Raw genomic sequence first — 22,672 nt, forward strand, 5'->3', positions numbered from 1 at the left:
TGGTCTGCTCTTTATCTAAACAGTATCTTTATTTTTCCCCCACCTTTGGTATGTAAAGTATCAAGTTTCATGATTTCACAGTGAAGAATACCTCTCTCATGAAAGCATGCTATGGGATTAATCGCATTATCCCCAATTGAAAAACCAAAACACCAAAAACATTGTTTTTACTCCAACAAGAATGCCAAATAACTTTACTCAAAAGTGAAAATTTTAAGTCTTTGTTCAACAATCAAACCACGTGTACGCATGTTCACACTCCAGAGGCACTTCAGGTTGTTGAGGAGAAGGCTCTGAAGCAGTTACCACCCTCTTGCTTCATGGGCACAGTAGCCAACAAAGAGAGGTTCAGCTGCTATGCCACGTCTGTTAAAAAATAAAGTGGAATATGTATGATTAACCAAATAATGGACTAGTGATATAGGCAGGAAGAGAGATACCGGCAGTCTGCTTTAATCTGCTTTGTGTAAACAAAATGGATGGCCTACTTAGGGAGTCAGAAGGGCCCTGTTCGATGGCTGATTGTGCTGAAGTATCAAGCTAAGTACAGTTCTCTGTTTCAGTCAGTTGTACCAGAATACTAGAAGATGGGTTGAAAAGCTTAAATTCAGGGCCTGTGAGTTTTGCTATGCTGAAAAAGTTATTGCTTTTATTGAAGATGAGTAATGAATGTAAAAACACAAAAATTGTTTACATTTACACACTCCCCTCCCAACCTAACATTTCCTTCATATGCAGCTGTAACTGTCCTTTCATTCAATTTATGACTTTGGGCAGATAGTTTAATAAAAGGTCTCTTGCTGGACAGATGCACTTAAAACACACACACACACCAAATCCAAAAAATTAGTAAGATACTATGAAAGATGTTTCAGAATGAAAATAGTGGTAGTCAAAATTCTGCTAAAAGACGTCTAGGTCTCTGTTTCCCTTCTCCCATCACTACTCCTCTGTATTTTGTGCTTCTGTATCCTACTACAGGAAGCTGAGTTTAGATCTGAATAGCAGCTGTTTTTATAGTACTATTTCAGTAGCAGTAACTCTGCATTTAGATACGAAGAGTTACCATTCTTCCACTGACTTTGATCTAGATGTTAAAAAATTTCTACCTACTCTTTTCCTCTCTGTCTGGTATCCAGATGTACATAGTGAGCCACAGCTGCTTTACTTGGAAAGGCTCCTCAGCCTGCTAGAACTGCCACGTCTATGGCAGTATATACTGTCTGTATATACTTATGCTATGTACAAAAACGTTGGTAAACTCCAAACTCTTTCTAACAGCCTGACTGATAAAATCAGCTCTCTGGAATTCAAACAAAGCTCAGGAAGCCTTGTGGAGGGTCTGTATACATGAAAGACAATGTGCTTGCAGACCCAAGGAGGGCTCATTTAAGCAATGTAAAGGGGGTGGTTCCTCTAGTGTTCCTCTAGTTTAAAGCCTACATCAAACGAAGACTTTTAAGGGGGACAGGTCCTTTTATAAAGCTAGTCTTTTTATAACAGGAATTGTTCACCATGAGTTTATATGCCAGCAAATTGCCTGACAGTACCTTAAGGGAAACGTACAAGTGCAGGGAGCTGTCTTTATTTTGTCCCCAAGTTCCCCATCTCTCATGCTAGCACATGAGTAACTCGCCACAGCCATCTGGACCAGCTCCCTTTGCTGCAGGTACTGCACAAGTACCGGTGTTAAGGAAGAGGATGGAGAGGCTGCACTAACTAACCCAGGTACAGGAATAGCATGACTTAGTTCACTCTAAAACCCTAATCCTAGTAGCACAGCCGCCGCACTGTTCAGTTTTATCAGCATTCCCTCTGAGCCCCAGCAAGAGATATAAGATCCTGTTAACTGATAGGTGGATAGGATGTAAGTTTTTAATGCCCTTTAATCTTGTTTTTAACATGTGTTTGTTAACTTCCTCTTAATATATCTGTCTTTCTCAGGACTGAGGGAGATAATGCAATTCATGCCTAACAATATTTTCCTATAGCATTCTTTAAAGCCAGCTTGAAATAAACCCAAGAAGTCAAAATTACATTGAGACTTTCAGTTACTCTATAAAGTTAGTTTATACTCTAAGCTTAAAGTCGGTGATTGTGACAGATGATCTTGCTGATATATCTACAGGAACCTGAGCAGAATGCTTGACTTTTGGGTACTGCCATGCATCTTGTCCTTTAAAAGCCTCTCCCTCAAAATCCTGTTTCTCATGGTTGGTATTTTCTATGATTTGTCATAAACTACTGTAAAGCTAAATGGCATGTTGCATTCTTGCTGCAGTCCAACTTTGCAGCAACATTTGAGAAAATCTAAATGTCTCTCTGGCTGTGTACTTTTACGAGTGGAGTCGGACTTGGACTTCAGACCTGGAACTGACTCATTTCTACAGCCGTGAATATAGACAAGACAGCACTGGCAATAAAAAACTAACAACTCGTCTGGACACTTTTTGAGAATGAACTGCAGAAAACAATCTGTTACGAACTGACTTGGTTTACCGTAACCATAAATAAAGTTTAATTCTACAGGGTCTCCATATCTACCTCTCTCAGTCCCTACATTAAGGCAATACCTGAAATAATAGGACATTCAAGCTCACCTCTCGCACAAGAAACTCCATTGGAATGCCTGTGCCAACTCTTTAGTTTTTATTCCCAGCAATTAAAAAAAATGTATCAGTCTACTTTTTCTCCGGTCTGTGTATTCCTCTTGTATGCCCTTAAATATCCTTTGTAGTCTGAAATAAATCAATCTTGGGGTAGGTTTTTGTCTTTAGAGGAAAGAGGAACAAAGATGAGTTCTAATATTTCACTGCAGAGGGTTAATGGTTTTGAGAATGTTATTTGCAAAACTCTTTGAACTCCTGTCTTACTGCATCTGTTCTTCCCCTTCTGAAGATACAAAAAACACATGGGATGATATCTACGTAGACTAGACTGATAGGTCTCCTCCCTTCATTTCTGAGCCAGCAAGTTAGGCCTGTACTTCAGCACCACTGTCTCTAAGGCATGAAAACCACAGGTTTACTAGAGCTATTAATCTTACCTGAGCATGCGGCATCGATGATTAGACAGTCTTTTATAGGCATCCTGCAAGTCAGTCACGTTGCTGCTGCTCCAGAGTCTTTCCCCTACAGCACTTGCCCGAGGCCTGTAAAGGTAAGTTTTAGAGGAGATACTGTCTACAACCAAGAATGGATTAAAAGTTTTTTTATATCAGGTCTTATATCCAGAAGCACCAATTTTTATAGCTGCTCAAGGTCAGTATACAGTCCTGCTGGATTAGTTCGTGCTCCTCGTAGCTAGCTTTCTGAAATCTAAACAAAGTTCTTACCACAGTCTTGGTGTGAGGTTAGTTGCATCCACAAATTCTCCCCACAAGCAAGCTTCTCCACCTATTAGGAGCTTTTTCTGTTTTTCAGATCCTGAATTCAAAACAGAAAGATAGAATTTGCATTTGTCCAGAAGAGGGGCATGTATCAGAAATTTCTTTTTTCACTACTCGGATTGCTGTTCAGCTGATGTTCATTTTATCATATAACGTAGCTATCCTGAGCACAAACTTAACATTTTGCTAGTCCTGTTATTGAATGTGATAATGATTAGCCCATTTGACTGGAAAGCCTGTTTCCCTTCTCTGGCAGAAGAGATTTTAACTTTTAGCCTCTGAAGACACACCCCAGCCTCTAGACCTTCTTCAGGGATTCCAGTCCTGATGAAAATTGCTCCTTCTACTACACACAGAACATTTTTTGAAGAAGCTATAGAAGTCAGGTGTTCTCCCTAACACCTCACATAAAAAAAAAGCCCAGGGAAAACCCTAACATCTTTGTATCAGCTTCAGCCAGAGGGAGAGAACATACCTTTTCTAGAACAGTCTAACACTGTAGAAGGTTGCTTCAAAATCCGAATTCAGAGTCTGTCTACCAGCAGCCATTTTGCACAATTCTGTCCCTAATGCATGACACGTCTGTCCACACAGTCCAGCACACATACACCAGTGCCAGATGCAATTCCATTTCCAATTCCATTTGAATTCCAATTCAATTTCCATTTGAAAAATAGAAAGTTGATATTTTTTACTTAAGAGTTTTGCAGAGTTCTAGCTGGCAAACAAGTCCTTTGATTACAGAGTATCTGATCATACTGACTGCACGCATCGCTAAACAACTTTTCCTTCCCATTTTTACCTGATTACGAACCAAAGACTTTCACACAAAAAACATGCATATAAAAAAAGAGTAAGATAACAAACCAGGGAAGTTGAGTGGTTCTACGCTGTAGTATTTCTTCCAGTCTTGTCCATAACTAATGTAATCCAAATACCAGGGAGCTGCCAGGATAGCAGTGAACCCTGCTTTAGTGACACTGCTTAGTTCATGAGCATAGTTATTTGCCATCCACACTTCAACTACAGTATCTGGTTTCAGCTAAAAGGGAAAAATAAAGGAAATTTACATGAAAGACAATCCTAATTGCTGTTATCAGGAAAAGGATAATGGATTTCAAAACTTGGGGTGTGACATTCTGTTTTGAAGAGGAGTATTTTGGAAGCTACCTTTGGTTGTTTTCTTACATAGAAAATCTAAAGCTGATTATTTGTTTGTTTTAAACAGAGCTCACGCTAGAAGTTTAGTTTATAGACAGTTAATGCCCTGAGATGGGTCCTATATGCACCAGCTGTCTGACCGGCTTCTAAAAGCTGAGCACCAAGTGTTACTAGTCTAGGTGGACTGTTATGTCAGAAAACTTAGAATAGATGAAAAAAGAATAGAGACTTTCCTACTCTTTACTCTGTTGCTCTACATCATTATATTATCTGTCTTCACTTCAAAGAAAGTGCTGCAGTGCTGGTGTTCCTGTTTCACCTATTTTGCCTGTCCTGCTAAGGTCAGCAGATTTGCTTTCAATTCTTAAAAGACACAACCAAAATTACTTAATACTTTGGAAGCCTCCCACAATACCGTGCAGTTATGCAAAAGCACCTTACTTACTTCCCAATCTTACCTGTGCTTTGTTATCGAACACTTCCTGCCAGACCACGTATCCTTTGTTGTAAGAGGAAACAATATCCAAGATCCTAGAATTTGGGAATAAGATGATGTTTGTGAACATCAGGTAGCTCACGTACAGACACAACATAGCAATATTTCCTACTCTAATGCACGTCAGGCGTTTCCAATGCTGCATGAAGAACCAAACAAACCTTTTTTTTTTTTTTCTCTGGTTTTGGCTTTCAGAGCTCTGTCTAGAAGGGCACATGTATAAGGATATGCAAGTGCAGTAACACAAACTCAGGTAAAGAACATAACCGGTAACTCACAAAGGTGTTAAAATCTACATTATTTAAGAACAAATGAAATAAGTGGCCACAAAAGCCTTAGGACTTTCCCTCCCCACCTTGTGTATTGACATTTAAACAGATACCTAGCTTAAGATACTCGATACATTCAGACTGTGCTTAGAACTAGCCTACATATCCTTGTTGTGTCCCACATCTTAAAGCAGTAAACTTTATATTCAGTGCATTAATTGGAAAGTAGTAAGTGGGCAGTACCCCATACACGGGAATTTTTGAAAGCTATACAGTCTAAAATAGCTTCTGTATCTGCACCCCAACATTCCCCTCAGATAGTGGCTGTGATAAGCTGGGTAGGAAATAAAAACAAAAAACATACTTCTGAATGTAGTACGATTCCAGTTTAGCATAGTCAATGCCAAACCCTTGCTCCTTCATGAACTCTTTCACATCAGGGTTAGATTTCCTTAAACAGTAACAATAAAACAAGTTATAAAAGAAGAATAACTGTTTGTTTGTTTTAAACCTGATTTCCCAACTAGTTTCACCTATGCACAGTACACTAGATGATGCCTTAGACATGACATAGCCTGGAATGTACAAGAGAGCAGAAGCAGCAGGATAATATGATTTAGGTGTTTTGAAAGAAAATTTCATCCTGATTTGAAAGAAAGCCAACAGTCATCATTCTCTGGGAATGCTACTGAAGTCACTGTTTTAAAGCAGCCTCTGGCAGACTGCCTAAACTTCCTAAAATCTCTGGGGTTCCTGGTTTCTCAGTGGTTTTGTGGGAAGATTGCTAGCAGGTCTAGAAACTGAGCAGACAGGGAGTTTAGCAGTACCAGGAGATCTGTGGGAGTGACATCAAGAACCAAGCTTGAGAAAACTTCCCTAAAGCAATGCAACATGTTGTGATATGAAATTTGTCAGAACTTATCTTTATTTTAAAAATTAAACCAAGTCCTGAGCGTTCAGATTTGATACTTCAAGAAAAAGCACAATATTAACTAGATCAATCTAAATACTAATTCTATTAGATCATCTCCAAACCCTGTATTATTAGTTTCCTGATCAGAAAGACTCCCAAAACAGTAAAAATCTACAACTTGAAGAACTGTATTAATACATGCCATACTTGTAATACAAGCACACAAGAGTCAGTGTTCTAATTCTTAATGTTAGCAGATCTTCTGGAAGGCAGAACTCAACAGAAAGGACTGCTTTTCCTTTAACACAAAGCACTTAAATGTTAATTATCTTCTATAGTACTTTTCTCCCATAATTGTTCTCCCTTCTGCATGGTTTGTTTCCTTAAAGGATTCCTTTTTAATAGCTGAACGTTTGTGAAACTACTGGTCAAAATAAAATTCTGCACAACTCTAACTACTACAACACTTGCTTGTTGAAGATCACAAATGCTCTGCCTGTAAATTTTTACAGGAGTAGGAATGGTGAATATCTTTGGGTTAAGCAGTGAAAAACCATCTCACATAACTGAGTGCTGTAATTGATGTATTTAGGCAAGTTTAAGAGACACTAGCTATTTATTCTTTGAACTGTGACCGTACCAACAATCGAAGCTCACTTCATCTCCTCCTAGGTGAATGTAGGCATCAGGAAATACACTGCTGATTTCTTTGAAGAATTTAGTCATGAAGTCATAAGTTGAATTCAAAATGGGATTTACAGGTCCAAAGGACCCACTTGGCTGTTCTCCATTGTAACAAGGGGTGAGAAGATCTTTTTGACCTAATAAAAACAATTAATAGAGGATATTCATTTCCATGCTGGTGTGCTAACTCTTCTAGCAGGAAATAGTTTACCCTATTACAAAGGTTAATATTCGTGACTAAAGTGCTCATCTATTCCATGTACAGTGAAATAGAGAAAAGTTAAAATATAACAATTTTGCCCAAGGTTGAGCAACCCTCTAACTGGAAATCAGGACTCTGGCTTTTAGATTTGCAATTTAGAAACATAGATTTATAGAACATGTCCTGGAAAGCAGCTTCTGGACAACTACTTGAATAGGTAAGCTTTAAGGGATTTATGAAAGAAGCCAAATAAAATGAGTGTGCTCTGGAGGTCTCTGTTCTCTTTTTATTACTCTGTTCTGTTAGCACCTAAGTAGGTAGTTGTTGTTTGGCTCGAGGTAGATGTTCTGCCCTGTATGCTAGGAAGCTGCCTCTACTCAAGAAAGGAAGGCTAGACAAAAAAATAAAAATAAATAAATAAACAAAACTAATAACAATAAACTCAACCAAACAAAAAACAACCAAACAAAAAACTCCTAACCAGTGGTTCTTGAGTCAAGCCACGTGAAGCAACATGAGCTAGGAGAGCAAAACAGTATAAAGTTTTTATACGTAGGCTGGAGATTCCTAAGTTCAGTTTACTCTGTTTATCATGGTTGCAGCAGCAGCACCTTCCACCTGCATGTTTTCTATTCTATGCACGTTCACCCAAACAGGGCCGTGCTAGTACATTGCTTCACCTACCCTCCGTGCATGCCTTCAAGCCTCTCTCCAGCATCCTGAATTTAGAAGCAGGCAAAGCATAACTACAGTTCTCACATTAAAAAAGCTGTCATACACAAAGCTACTGGGACCAGCTAATTTCAGGCATGAGAGCTGAACCTTCCTCTCTTAGTATGAATGTAGATCAACCTATGTATCGCTAGGCATGCCACTGGCTTTTGTTAATACATCATAACAATAAAGACTATATGAGATGAAAGACTGAGAAAGAACGTTTACAAATTCAGCTTTTGTGTTGTTCCTTTCCTTCTCATTTAAGGTTAGTGAGACAGTCTGAAGCACTTCCAATGTTCCGGTCACGCTTCCCACAGGATGAATACAAGACAGCTCTAGCTTTAGCAACAACATAAGACGGACTAGAAAATCTATACTATTCCCAGTTTGGCCAAAAATATCTTACCCTAATTGCAGTGAAAACACAGTCTGTACATTTTGAATTAAAGTACAAGGTTCCCTGGTCCTTGAGCACAAGCAAACACCATCACTCAGGATTCAAGCATCACAATCAAGAATACTACTACTCTGAAATGCAGAAGATGGAGTGAAAGCATCCAAGTTCTCTGTATTTTGTATACCAGCAGAGTATCGCTTTACTAACAGACAGAAACATCAACCATTTTGAAAGAACCTTCTCAAAAGAGAACTCTCTACCCCAGAGACAGCAGCTCACTATTTCTAGCCACTGCCCTATTACTCTAAACTCAAGAGGACTGGATGGGGTGATAACATCAATATGAAGTCCAAGGCAGACAGAATATACCATGCCTTTGCACACGCATCCAGCACAGGAAACGACTGCTTGGTTCCAGCTTCCTCTATGCACTTTAGTTCCTCTAACATGTAACAGTCCTGATCATCATCGATTCTTTCCCTTGCTTATCTCATACCAATGGCCTTTCAAAATACTTCAAAGGCTGCCTTTAATAAGTCTATTTGCTTTTATACAGGAACATTATGCTGCACTTTACTTATCATAATCTTTTAACTATTAGTACTTTCTTGGACATACCTTTTCCCCAAGACTGCGTGTGTCCTGGGGTATCAAACTCTGGGATAACTCTAATGCCTCTTAACCGGGCGTACTCAATCACCAGACGGACGTCAGTAGGAGTATAGATGTGGTTATAGGAGTAAGCTCCCTGTGAAGTGTTCATATTTTGAGAAAGTTTACAAAATGTTATATCAGCAGCTCACAAAATCGGGATTAAAGTGTTATTTTTTTTAGACTGCAGAGCATTTTTTCAAGTTGGCCTTTTCTAGGTTATCACATGTGCAGCTGCCCTGACAGAACTTTTCGGCTGACTAGTGAGAAATATGAACCACATTTTCACCCTAAGATAAGTCTCCTGAGGAGATTCTCCTTTCTTCTTAGGTTCAGTTACTGAGGAAAATAAAAAAGTTGGATTCTATTCCATCAGGTTTTTGAAAGATATGTTTTTCACTTCTTCTGCTGAGAAGCAAGTTAGATTTTTCCTCCATCTCTGCATCACTGACTCTGAAACAGAGGGCCCTTGTTACTTGATGTGCAAGGCTAATGGAAAAGTTCTGCTGAGCCAGAAAGAATGGCGTTTTCTTCTGATACCTCCGCTTGGCTGTTTTGATACATTGCCCAATTTAGCATCGGCGTGTGTTTGTTTTGTGATGCTGTATTTGCGTATTATTCCACTTCCACACAGCCAACAAATGTCATGAGTGACCACATTTCTACAATTTGATAAAACACACACTTGTCAAAGAGCAAAACTACTTAAGAAAAGCATCGTGACTCCTCATGATTGATTGTGCCTTAAGCTTCCATTTATCTCAGACTGGTTTCCACAGCTGAGTGACTCAAAAAAAAGGTAATGGTAAGCATGCCTTCCGAAAGAAGATTATTCAGGCAAAGGACATCTCTCTCTCCCCAGCTGTTACTGGGGAATAGGACAGAACTCCACAGCCATTCCTAGGAAAACTAATCTGACTGCACCATCCAACATCTACAGTTTCTGAATTTTAAAATTCTTCATTGACATCTGCTCTAAGCACTGCCTGTGTAATTTTCATATGAAGGTCAGAGTCTATCAAGCATTTTAAAACAATCACAAATCTTATGCATTAGCTCAGTCTGCTTCAGCATACTTGATTTGGCTGCTACTGTACTGCTACTGAGCAAGAACCTCTTGATGGCTTTCATTAATTAGCAAAAGCTGCTGTGAGTCAGGGAGTAGAGACATACATCACCCTGTATTTTTTTTCAGAAAACTTTCACTTTTGGATCTCTTATAGAAGCAGAATGTCTTGCAAAGTTAACTAGATCTCTAAAAGAGCAAAAGTACTATTACAGTGGTTCCAAGCGTATAGATTTTTGGAATCTCTCGTACTGTTTCACAATCAGCCTAGGCAGGCGTATTCACCCATTCACAGGCTCTCACTTTTGTATTTTATTTTCACAAAAGATGTGCCAGAAATACCTGGCATGTATTCATTCCTGCCCGTTCACCCCTGCTCCAAAGATGTTTACTCACCTTGTTACTTAGCTCAGGAAAATAAATACTCTGGTAAGGAAATGACTGATCATCAACTATATGCCAGTGGAGGACATTGAACTTGTTAAAAGCCATGGCATCCTGTAACAAACAAAGCAATACAGTCCAGTTAAGCACTTTAGTTTCACAAAAAAATACGTAAAAGAAGGTGGTCTTCTCCTATTACATCCTGCATGCCTAAAGCAACAACTAAAATGAAGGAAAAGCATACTATTTTTCACTGAACTGTAGAATCATACGCTAAAACACACCAACCTCTTTATAACCTTCTCCTTTCCTCCATCATCTATTCTCTTCAGTCCTACACTGCAGAGTCAACAAGCACTTCATCTGATCAAGCTGTACTGGTTGGTAGACAAGGAACCACTATAAATTCTTATTAATTTCTTCCACTTCACAACACGTTTACGTGATTCTCTACACAGAATCAGCTATTTCACCTTACAGGAAAGCTTATACTTTTCTACCGAAATACTTTGGACTTGAAAAGTAAACAGCATGAGAGAGATTCCTACCACTGAGTACATCCTTACTTCCTAGTAACCCTTCCAGTACCCATTTCAAGTGCAGGCAAGATAACTATGCATTTTTCTGTCAATACAGTGTCAGTATTTCTATTTTGTACACTGTACATTATCAAGATAAATGTAAACACATTTATTATAGAATCATGACTCCAGCTGGGCAGTTACAAACGTATCATGAGTTATACAAGTTTGTCACAGTCACTTTAATTGTTGTGTGCTTGGAGTGGAAGGAATGTGTCCTCTGCATTCTTCTGCTCCAAGTAATTGCAACACAGTTGCTCCCAATCTCTTGCCACAATTCAATTTTTTCCCCTTTTTTCATCCAAGCTGTCTTTTCAGAAGCAACAAAAATCTCTTCAATGAACTACTGCCAAATCCAAAGAAGATTTATACTTTGTCCATTTGCCAAAGTTACTTCATCTCTTTTATCAGAGAGCAGTAGTTTTAATTATTGCTCGCCTTCATGCATTTCTACCAACTACCATCTTTCCACATAAAAATTATACTTCCTGGCCCTCCCCACGGTCTTTCCTTTCTCAAGGATGGTGTCGTTCCTGGAGATACAGTGCAGTAGCCAGACACAAACAGGAAATGTATTTAAACTGCTGTCTTAAGCATCTAATTACCACATGTCAGTGAAGGGATTACTGCTGCTTTTTATTAGGTTAGCCTGGATTCAAGCAGGCACACTTTTTCATAAGCCAGTAAAATGGCATGAAACATAGCTCTGGTGAAGTAGTTGTGCCACAGAGATAATTTAAGGAAAGAAAACAAAAGAGCAACAGTTATGAAAATACAATGATGGTTAGAAATACAAGTCTCAGAAGTCAAGTTACACTTTGGACATACATCTACCCTTTTAGAAAAGTCAACAAATACTGACAACAAATATTGACACAGGAACTACTTGAGTAGTTGAAGCATTCTCAGTTTCAAATGACTAGCTGCACGAACACTAGTAGCCAAGCTGGGACTGATCTTAAAGGTGAATACAAGTTGTAAATACTCATAGAAGGGCTAGTTCTGAGCACAGTTCAAGGATGACCTCAGAAATAAAGGCTGGTTTTACCTGTTCTCTTTTCCTGCCCATCACAAGCCTGCCCTGCAAAGTTCTGGAACATGGAGGGAAATATCTAAGAAAAATTTCTCTTGGAAAAGCAAGACAGAGATAAGATAGGAAACTGCATGTTCCTTCATTCAAAAGCTCCCCCACTTCAACCAAGTAAGCCCTGCTGCAAGTTTTTTTGACAGGGGAAAAGAACAGTATGAAATAAGAAAACCCACAGCTTTGGGTGCTGTAATTAGACAAATTCCTCACCTTTGCATCAAGGTGGGAGTATACATTTCTTACTGGGCTTGCGCTGTTTGAAGAGAGTTTACTCCTTTTTGAGTGAAAGCAGTGAAAGAAATCAGTAGCTCCCAATGAACCCCCCTTTGTATTTCATTACTGAATTGCTCTTAGCAACACAAGAATGGACTATGTGGCTATTCAAAAGCCTGTAGCTTTCCTGCAACCATTGACACTCAAATTAGACCTTGAAATACATGAGCATGAGCTGCTGTAAACAGAAAATACTGAAAACCCACAGTGCACAAATCCCAGCTTTCTTTACAGATTTACATGGCAACCGCACACTCAATTCATCACCAGCGTATGCTCTGACTGTAGGCTCTGATCTCCACTTAGAAAATTTCACTCTGTTCTTTTAGAAGTCAGACAGGTTTCATTCATTTCATTTCATATCAACACAAGTGCTATTTACTTCAGGGGACAATATACAACAACAGAAGGCCTTCCTTATTAATGATACATGACAGTCCACTTACCAGGTTTGTAAGAATAGATTTCAATGGCAAATAGTGCCTTGACGTGTCAAGTAAGATTCCTCTATGAGCAAATCTTGGGAAGTCGTAGATATCAGATTCGTTGACAAGAAACTACGAGAATGAGATTTTAAAATTAGAACTCTCATTTTGTGTTCATCACTACAAACAGGAAATACTTCTCAGTTTGTTAACTGCCCTCCAACCATTATTTTCTCAGAAAATACTTAATGAAACTCTTAGATCTGCTGTTTCTAGAAAAGCACCTAACACAGAATGTGGCTGTCTCATCAGAACTGTGGTTTTAGTTAATAGCTATACTTACACTTCCATAATCATCTTCATGAACCAACTGACTGAAGGTTTCCAAACCTGGAAAAATCCAAGAAAGAGATCTAGAGTACAACACAGTACTTGTCCTTAAACTTATAGTTAAAAACAGGACCAAAACTATTTCCAGGCATGAACATAGTTAGAAAGAATGCCTTGTGACAGAGTTTCTTTCTTGTTATCACATTTTCCTTAGTTGCTCAAGCACAACATTTAAGGAAGTAAGCTTAAACATGTAAGGACAAGAGAACTGTTCAAACTCTCCATTATATACGAGTATTGAATATTATCATTACAGCTCAGCTGTACCAAGTTAATCCTTGAATAGAACAGAAGCTACTGAGAGCAAGGTAGCAATGTCTGGTGTTGATATGCATATATTCCTGTCATTTCTGGAACAGGTGGACTTTCTAATTCAGCATAAAAAAAATTCTAATTTAGATAGTAAGCACAGAAGACCAAGACTTCAGCGTTATGGTCTTTTTGGTGATGTGTTCTGCATGTTCAGTTATTAGATGTAGTCAGAGAATAATTTGTTCACACTGTAGATGAAAGAGGTTTTTAGCACCCAGGATTTGTTTGGCTTGGATGATTTCAAACACAGCAAGAGTGGAGGTACAGTGTGCCACTGGATCTAGGATGCTGAACATACAGACTGAGGTGTCCAACGCACACCTTTGTACCCTTCTGGCCTCCACGACCAAGTTTACTTCCCATAAAAATCTGAATGAGGGCAGGCCTTAGTGGTCAGATGATTCCTACTCTGCAACGCAGTCTATATAACCTCAGAACAAACAGCTCTATATGGGAAGTATCGACTTACCTCTTAAAGCACCCCATACTTCATCTGCTTTCAGTATAGCCACAGGCTCAGTTATAGTTAAATGATCTAAAGAGAAGAAAAAAAAAAGTTTATTCCTCAAGAAAGCATGAATTGATATGACAGTATTAACAGGAGTTAAATGATTCTTCAGGTCCGCCTTTTTTTTGTAGATTTTTTTTTTTAATTCTAATAAATGCTATTGCTGTTTTTAATGGTGATACTGTGCAGCTATTTTTCATTTATGGGCTCCCAAAATTGAGCAAGCTACTAGTCAGACAGCAGTTAACCACTAAGATGTTAAACAAATACAGTTTTAATAATGGGAATGTTCAGTGTTGCACATGGGCCTGAATTTCAGACTAGTTTAGCTCATTTGATTGAAAACACAGCAAATGATGTTTTTGCATTTAATATGGAGACAACAAGGGTTAGGTAACTAAGCTGGACCTAACCACAGAATTTTACTTCTCCTTTTACATTCACTTTAGATACTTCATGCTTACATATTTTTAGAGGTATAATTTGTCAAGTAATATTGTTTGGTGCTTATCATAAAGATCTCATTAAAAAGGAAAAAAAATACCAAAACATCTAATGAGCACATGTAGGGCACCAGTAAGATGAAGCAAGGTAAGCAAAATGAAGAATACTATCTGAAGAGATCCATAATAATCCCCCCTTGTGTTTGAGGAAGTGTTACTGACCACAGAGTACTGGGGGAAAAAAAGCACAAGTCATTTCATTTTTCCATGTAAGATGGTTCAACAAATTCTAGTAAAGAAACAAGTATTAGAGGGGTAGATTGTTGCATCTGCCTCAGTCTGAAGGAAGAGTTGGTTACAAATTACATGGTTCAAACTTTTGACTAAACTACCAGAGAAAAGCAATTCAGGGACATGAAGAAAGTATCCCAGACTTCAATTTTTACCTAAACACAGACAATTCTGTGTACGTTGGAAGTTCTAGGTAAGAAACAGAAGACGACAACTGCAATCTCTCTTTTTTTTTTTTTTGTGGTAAACTGTAGGCCAGTCAGGGATTTGCTTCTGAGACAACATCTTTTTCTGAACGTATGTCTTAAATGAATGCAGAACAACAAGTTTTGTAAGTCTATATGGAATCTTTTACACAAAGAGGAAAGAAGCCAGCAGGGAGAAAGGCAGACAACCTGTACTTTGATTAGGTATACAATACTCTTGCTATGGGATTGCCACTGACTAATCCAAACTGTGTCTGTTAAGGAAAGGAACCAAATTGCTCCATCCAGCAACTGAGTAATTCCCTTACAGAAAAGAAGAATCAGCGTTGGTTCAGAACTCAAGTTCAGAAAGCAATTCAAAGTTCACCAAGTAGCAAAGCAATGTAATAACCTGACCATGGCAGAAAAAATCTGAAACATTAACAGTTTTGCTGCTGTATCCTGTCTGCATTGAAATGTGTGAAAAATTTGCACAGCAAAATTACGCTACTTGGCTGTGTGTACGAAAAGGTATAAGTAAATTTAAAATCAACACATTCTTTCACAAGTCAGGTAGAATTAGTCCTGCTGTTAATGTATGACTTAAGATTAAAAGGATCTTTTCCTAGGGATCTGTATCCTGGATACCAAACAACTGCCCAGACGATTACAGATTATCTCCAGACAGAACCAGATGAATTGAACGTGCTGAATTCTGCGCTGTTAAGAAACTCCTGTAGTGATTTTAGAGTATTTCTCCAATCTGGACTTCAGTCATGGAACTAAAGAATTGTTGCATACCAAATACAATATAATCGTTGTATTTTTAATTCTGTCTTGTATCTCTCAACAGAATGGAAGTGTATTTATAGTACCACAAGATGAATGACGAGTTTGCACGCTTTCTATTTTTCTTGGAGAAGAAGAAACATCAGGTACGTGAGCCAGTACAGGTAGCTTCCCTTCAGACTTAGATATCTCAAAGGAGAGCAGACGAACAAGCAAAGCCAGCCTTCATCCCACACCCCTTACTGAGAGAAAAGACGGTGCCTTGACTATGTATAGATCTCACCCCACGTAACTGGACATAGCACAGCATAGTACCTCTGACTGTTAATAGTTACTAGAAAGGACAGCAGCAGGTAAATGAGTTAAATGCCAGTCAAACTGAGGAAATCACAGATTATGCTTCTAACTAACTTCACAACTTGGTGTGGACTGAAGTTCACCACAGCGCTCACAGCGTCTTGTCCCCAAGACCCTCAGTGAGCCTTAGAAAAAAAAAAAATAATCGGTTGGCTTCTCCACTCGACGACAACGTGAGTGGAAGACGAGTGCTGAGGCTGCCCGCCCAGCCCGGGGCAGGAGCGGCGGCACGAGGTGGCTGCCGGGCGAGGTACTCACAGGCCTCGCTGGACGCCAGGCGCGGGTAGCTGTCACAGCCGGGCTCCGGCGCCGCGATCACCACCTGCAGCTGCGACAGCTCCCGACGGACGAACGGCCACCGCCGGCCGGGGCTCCGCCAGCGGGAGTGCCCGAACATGTACTCGTAGTACCTGCACGGGGGGGGAGAGAGCACAGGCACCCTGAGGCGGCCGCCGGCAACGGGCGCCCCCCGGCCGGCCCCACCTCCGCCCCAGAGCCCCCCCGCCCCCCGCTGACCTGCGGAAGGCATCCTGCAGGAGGCCGCAGCCCGGCCCCGCCGAGGAGCCGGCCCCGTGCACTACCTGGAAGCGGTCGGGGGCGAGCTGCAGCTGCCGGCGGGACGTGCGGAGCCACTGCGGCAGCGGCCACAGCGAGTCCTCGCCGGCGGCGACGCCGCCCGCGGCCGGCGGCCCCTCGGCCAGCTCCAGCTCGGGCTCTGGCGGCGGGTCGCCGCGGCCGGGGCTGGTGCTCAGCAGCACGGCGGGCACGAGGAGCAGCCCCAGCAGCAGCCCTGCGAGCCCCATGGCTCTGCCCATAGCACTGGGGAGCCGGCCCTCGGCTGGGCCACCACCGCCGCCTGCCGCCGCCGCCCCGCCTCCGCCATCACGGGACCGCCGCGGGCGGGCTGCGGCGCCGCCCCCCGCGGCCGCCTCATGGCGGGGCAGCGGAGCGCAACGGGCGCGGGCTGACGAGAGGAGTTGGGGGGGGGGTTTCATGCGTGTGTGTGTGGAGAGAGGTCGTGGCAACTTGGGTTGCGGCTTTCTGTAGTAAAATCTTAAGAATCGCTTGTGTTGTCGCAAAACAGTTGCAGTCCTGGGGGAATTTTTTAAAAGGGCTTTCTGCAGAATGCACCGTAAACTGGGCAGAGGGGTAAATGTAAGCACAGGTCTGACTTTCGGCAAAGTGTCTCAGGTTTTAAGCGAGCTAGGTGTTCTGGCAGATGCCAGTGTAAATTTTGGAAGTTGGCGTGAGGTGTTCAGGAGGCAAGTCATGCACCTGAAAGCTGGAAATTCCAGCGGAAAGCCACCCTGACTTTAAGCCACCACTAATTACATGGTGAATGCAAACAGTGGCGTGCCATCACTCGTGCTCAGGCGGATACGGCAGTTACACGACAGCAGTGGGGAGTTCACCATACCTGCATGCTGCTACTGCAGGGCATCTGCAGATTCAGTCAGCGAGTGCTCCCTCGGTCATCTTCCTGTTGCGGGAGGTCAGCTCTGGGGACACACTCTGTATCAAGAAGCAGACTCTTAAGGCAAAAAAATAAAAATAGCATTTCCATAATGAAGTTTATAGCTGTTTGCAAAGAACACAGGCATCTTGCTGTGGGATTATTAAGAAACAAAATCTCTCTTCTTTTCTAGGGCTTGTCCTCTTTTAGGCTGTGTCACTCAAGGTTTTGGAGAAGAAGCTTTTGCTGTTGTTGAGGTTGCTTGCCCGGAAAAGCGCTGAAGCCTCACCCATTTCGTGAATAATTACAGGGTGGGGTGGCACGGGTGTGTAAGAGGAGGTGAGTCCTCGCTGCTGTCCTCAGTACTGTGATATGGTCCTGCTGCCTTGCACTAAAACTGGCACAATGGCACAGTCAGCAAATCCAGGGAGCTGATTGAACACCTCCCTCATCAAAGAAAAAGTGATGGCATGTGGGAAGGAGCAGCATCAAGGAAAGGCTGAGACTATGCCAGGCCTGTTTAGACTGTGAAACTGCACCTGAAGGGAATAGATCACAAAATAACCCGTTCTTGTCATCTGCTGTGCCTGTTTATGCAATTGGAGTGTAATGCCTTGATGGAAGCTGTTTGATGCAGGTTGTCCATGGCAAAATGTTATGATGTGGTACCAAACTGGCACACAGCACCTAACACTTCCAAATCGCCCCACTGCATGCAGCAAGATCAATGTGGAAATGGCCTTGGGGTCCCTTCAGGCTGTCTCAGAGGCAGATTTTGCACACTGCTATTCAAGTTCTGTCACAGGTTTCAGGTTGATTGTTGCTCTCTTCCAATTTCCTAATCTGACTGTCTCAAGTGTGCTGACTGAACTGCTTGATTTATATACCTCTGTTTGTGTTTTTAAGCATATTTAGAAAATACAGATTATTTCATGTTTCCTCGGCACAACTGAGAGATCAATATACTCTACTTTCTCAGTAGAGTACTTACTTAGAGTAGTCAATGATGGAAGTTTGGAAAAGCTGGAAGTTTGTGGTCAGCTCTATGCTGCTAAACTAAGCCTACTGTTTGGAGATAAGTGTTCACCATCCTAATCATCCCTAAAGACTGGTTGGTGTAGATGCAGCTCGGCTTATTTTTGCTTTCAGTTTTGTTTTCTGTCATTGTAGCTTCAGTATAGCAAGGCTGTTCCACACCAAGTAAGTACATTTATTTATTGATGCCACTATTTAAACAAGCTGTTTTGTGCACAACTTTGTAATGAAATCAGATTTGCATTTTTTTCTTCACTGGGTGGATTTTCTGGTAATTAAGGACAACAGGTGATCTTTCCTCATGTAAGTGCATGAAGTGCACACTTCTTTCTTTTGCTTGTATGCTTTGAAGCAAATTCTAGGAACTTGGTATCCCTGAGACATCTACCTCTGCTCGTTTTGCTTGAAAATGACCACTGGAATTTAAAAGTTATTTGATGGAAGTGTGGAGTGGACAGATACAAACATGCTGTCATTTTCTGAGGAAATCTGTCTAAAAAGACCTGTAGTGTCTGTAATAACTACAAGCAACCTGAGTTTGCATTGGTATTTTTAGATGCAGTTGTGTTTGAAGTGCTGTAATATAAACCAGTTTTACGTTACATCTGGTGACTGCTTCAAAGTTCACAGGGAAGAAACAGAGGTTAGGTAAGGAGCTGTACTATTAAAAGTGCTTGACTGCAGGCTGCAGTCCCCTAGCGTGTCGGCTGGCTGACGAGCCGCCAGGGGCCTGCTGAGTTCACTGCAGTTTCCACTGAGCATAGGACACTGCAGAGCTGGGACTGTAATTGTTTGCAGCATGTGCACGAGGCATTGGAGGAGAACGCATAATTGTTATTCAAGACAACAAGCTCTTTAAAGAAAAAAAAAAAAGTCATTTCGAGGAACACATCAAGGGGAAACAACAAAAGAGGCTGGGTTGGTGCTGCAGAGATATGGGGTGTGAGGTTAGACAACAATAGGTTGATGAGTGCCCTTGCTTTTCCTCTGTACTTCGTTGGTAGGGAAAGGACATGAGATCTGTAAGATTGAATGGGTCCCAAACACACGCAGTTCCACCTTTCAGTTCCTTAAAGACAGCTAAAAAGGCAGACAAAACGTACGTGGCTTAATTCAGTTGTCAATATGACCTTGGAGGTCTCTTCCAACCTAGATGATTCTGTGATTCTGTGATCATGCAACTTTGTTAGGTTAATTAAACCCCAAATAAAATTCTTATTCAAAAGGGTACAGGGAAAATAGCCACACTTAAATTATTACTTGAGCCAAGGATGTGACGGACTCTCTGTCCAGACAGCACGTTTTCATTATTTTGTCTCTTACGAACTTCATAACTACACCCCATAACTATCCAAAAAGCTTCTTTCTGTTTTCCCCTCCCCAAATACATTACGCCAGCTCTGCAGCCTGAGTCACAAACCCTGGTATCAGTTGGTGGTAACGCATCCACATAACACCAGCAGAACAAATGGTCCCATATGTTCTTAGGGAAGGTAGGACACCAATATAAGGAATTTTATAAAGTATTGTATTATTTCCTATTAGTCTGTGGGAAGGAATCTGAGAGATAAGGAGTTTCTTAGTGAGATTTATTAATAGAACGTGCAAATGGCAAGATGTGTCACGATCATTTCTTTGGCATGAAGAATATGCACTGTTGGATTTAATTCTCAACTAACTTTTCTGTGTTTTGCAGAATCACCTTTTGTCTCTACTGTGCCTTTTTCAGAGAATCAAGTATGAATGTTGACAGTGGAGGAGAGAGGTAATATGAGATACAGTAAAAGGACTAACAGTGAATAAAGCAGGAGTCTGGGAAGGATGGAATTTTTTCTTCTATCTGTAGAAATGTCAAAATGGGGACATAACATTTGGGAATAGGGATGGAGAAAGCACCTCAATTAAGACATTTTAACCTCATTTGTGCAAGGAGGCTTTGACAATGGAAACACGTTTCAGGTAGGAGTTACACCTTATGTAGGCACTCATTGTAGTGGGGCAAGGAAGTGTCACAGTTAGAGAGAGAAATGTTCTGTTTTGGTTTTCTTTTTCAGCTTTGTAAGTAGGCTGATACATCCAGTGATAATCAAGGCCACCTTTAATGATGGCAGATGGTTATGCTTCCAGACTGTACTGCTGCTAGCAAATGCAGCTTTGAAGTATCAGTGAAGTGTTTATAGGACAGCCTGGGGGAGCAATGAAAGTATTTCTCAAAGATCACTGTGCTCCATTAGCTCCAAGTCTTGGGCGTAGAAAGCTGTCATGCTTTATCCTTATCCTGTTCTGTATATTTCATGTAATGCTTCTGAGAAGTACAGATTTTGATTATTGCTCAAAGTCTTCTCTTTTATTGTAGACATTTTGCTTAGATTGTAATTTGTTCTAAACAACCAGGAATGTACTTTTACCTATGTCTGTAAAGACTTACGTAATAATACAGCTCATAAATACCTACAAAATGAGTACTAGATGTACTACTATGTATTTTTGTGGAAATTTTAAAAAGAAGTGCAGAAGTGAATCATTTCTGAGGTAAGAAACCTGCATCCCCTATTCTATTAGCAATGCCTTTTGCATTCTGTAAGGTAAAAGTTAAGTGTTAATTAGTTTTAGTCTAACCCTGTCTCCTGGGAAGTCTTAAAAAGTGAAAAGATTGCTAAACATGACATGACATGACATGAATCTAGCTGGGCTTGACTTCTGCAACAGAATTGTTTGCAGAATTCAAGGAACAGATTCCTTCACACAAACACATACACACACTCATTAGATACGGAAAAAAATGTTTTTGACATTAAGGAATCTCAGATGTTCACCTTACAAAATGGTGGAATAGAGTTGGACAGAAATATCTTTTATGGGAGAAAATGGTAAGGGTGTTTTCAAGTTATTGAATCTGGCTTTCAGATCTTCCAATTGTACTGTGGCTATAGTTGGCACTTACAGTGATGAGAGTTCTCTCATCAGTGTTTCCAGGTGTGCAGAGGGTTTTACCATACAGTCTCTGCAGTTCACTCCCTTTCTTACTTGAGAAATAGCAAAGTTGCAGAGAGGAAATAGTGACTTATCACTGAGTAATATTCTGTGGCCACTGTAGTCTGGACAACATGAGGGGAAGTTATACCCGGGCTGTGAATTTACTATACTGATAATTGCACCCTGGTGTCTCTTGAAGATGTTTTTAGAGTATGTTAAAGGGCTGTCCAATAATTTTTGAAAGAAATTTTGTGGAAATTAGCAGAAAGTGTGACTTTCCTTTTATTTGGAAATCAAGTGATATTTTACTTGCTGCATTTCCAAGCTAAGCTAAATCTCTCAGTTAACTGAAACTGACTTAAATTACAAGTAAATGTTTTCACAGTGGCTGTAAGCAGTTCAGCTGTTCCATTGTATGAGCTAGATTGTTTTGCACGAGTCTGAATAGTACCTTCACGTGTGATAGCTTACTGTCTTGGTCAGTGGCATAGGGTACTTCAGCTGAAGTATTGCTGACATGGAGGTATTTTGGCAGAGTAAGTTAGAGTCATAATTTTGGAGTACAAAGAGCTGATCACATTAACTCCCTGCAGGGAAAGTTTGTGAAGATTCTGCAGTTTGGAAATGGGAGTAAACAACTACCAGGGTGTGACTTGCTGCACTGTGAATTCCTAACCTGCACTGAGATTTCCTAGCTCATACATGGTCTTTTGTATGATGTATGTCCAGTTTTTTCTGGACATATCTTCTGTTTCCTTCTGGTGACTTTTTGTAAAGATTGTCCTGTTTTGCTTTTTTTTTTTTTTTTAAGGACAACCTTTATATACCAGGGGTGTAAAATCTAGTAGGCTGGAAACACCCAGCAGCCTAGAAACTCTGCAAGTGACCACTGAGTGCTCACACTTCGTGTGCTTAGGACCGTCAGACTTCAAGTATGTTTATTGGCCAAGGAGAATCTCAAAATGGAAGGAGATTACATGCGACCTGTGTGTGAGCTACATGCTGAGAATGCTGGTACTGATGTTGACATACGTAAGTAATTAGGAATGAGAACTAACCAAAACAGGATGTTTAACTGATGTAACTTGATGTGAAGAAAACTCATAGGCCAAAGCTGCTTTGGATAATAGTGAGGACAGTTTGTGAATGAATGCAGATGCCAGAAGCATGAATTATGTAAGCATGTGAACTATCTACAAAGCAAAGTGTAGACACAGCATATGTAATATATATGTATTT

General features: G+C 40.7%; 2 protein-coding genes across 2 annotated transcripts in view; one reads left to right on the top strand and one right to left on the bottom strand.

Annotated features, from left to right (window-relative positions):
* Positions 1–10: 10 nt before the first annotated feature.
* Positions 11–16,979, bottom strand: HEXB (hexosaminidase subunit beta). The gene is made up of 14 exons (XM_066988955.1): positions 16,486–16,979; positions 16,228–16,379; positions 13,866–13,931; positions 13,038–13,084; positions 12,716–12,826; positions 10,341–10,442; positions 8,846–8,975; positions 6,868–7,048; positions 5,679–5,765; positions 5,008–5,080; positions 4,256–4,430; positions 3,335–3,425; positions 3,047–3,151; positions 11–366 (listed from the first exon to the last, which is right to left on the bottom strand). Exons 1-14 carry the CDS (start codon positions 16,962–16,964, stop codon positions 303–305), a joined length of 1,863 nt encoding a protein of 620 aa, XP_066845056.1. The 5' UTR covers positions 16,965–16,979; the 3' UTR covers positions 11–302.
* Positions 16,980–17,062: 83 nt separating this feature from the next.
* ENC1 (ectodermal-neural cortex 1) overlaps positions 17,063–22,672 on the top strand; it is a 41,283-nt gene continuing 35,673 nt past the window's right edge. Inside the window, exons 1-3 of the mRNA XM_048049875.2 lie at positions 17,063–17,761; positions 20,154–20,222; positions 22,245–22,465. The gene's annotated coding sequence lies outside the window, so the exon portion shown is untranslated. The remainder of the gene's footprint in view (positions 17,762–20,153; positions 20,223–22,244; positions 22,466–22,672) is intronic.

The sequence above is a fragment of the Anser cygnoides genome, chromosome Z, assembly GCF_040182565.1.
Source record: "Anser cygnoides isolate HZ-2024a breed goose chromosome Z, Taihu_goose_T2T_genome, whole genome shotgun sequence".
NCBI lineage: Eukaryota > Metazoa > Chordata > Aves > Anseriformes > Anatidae > Anser > Anser cygnoides.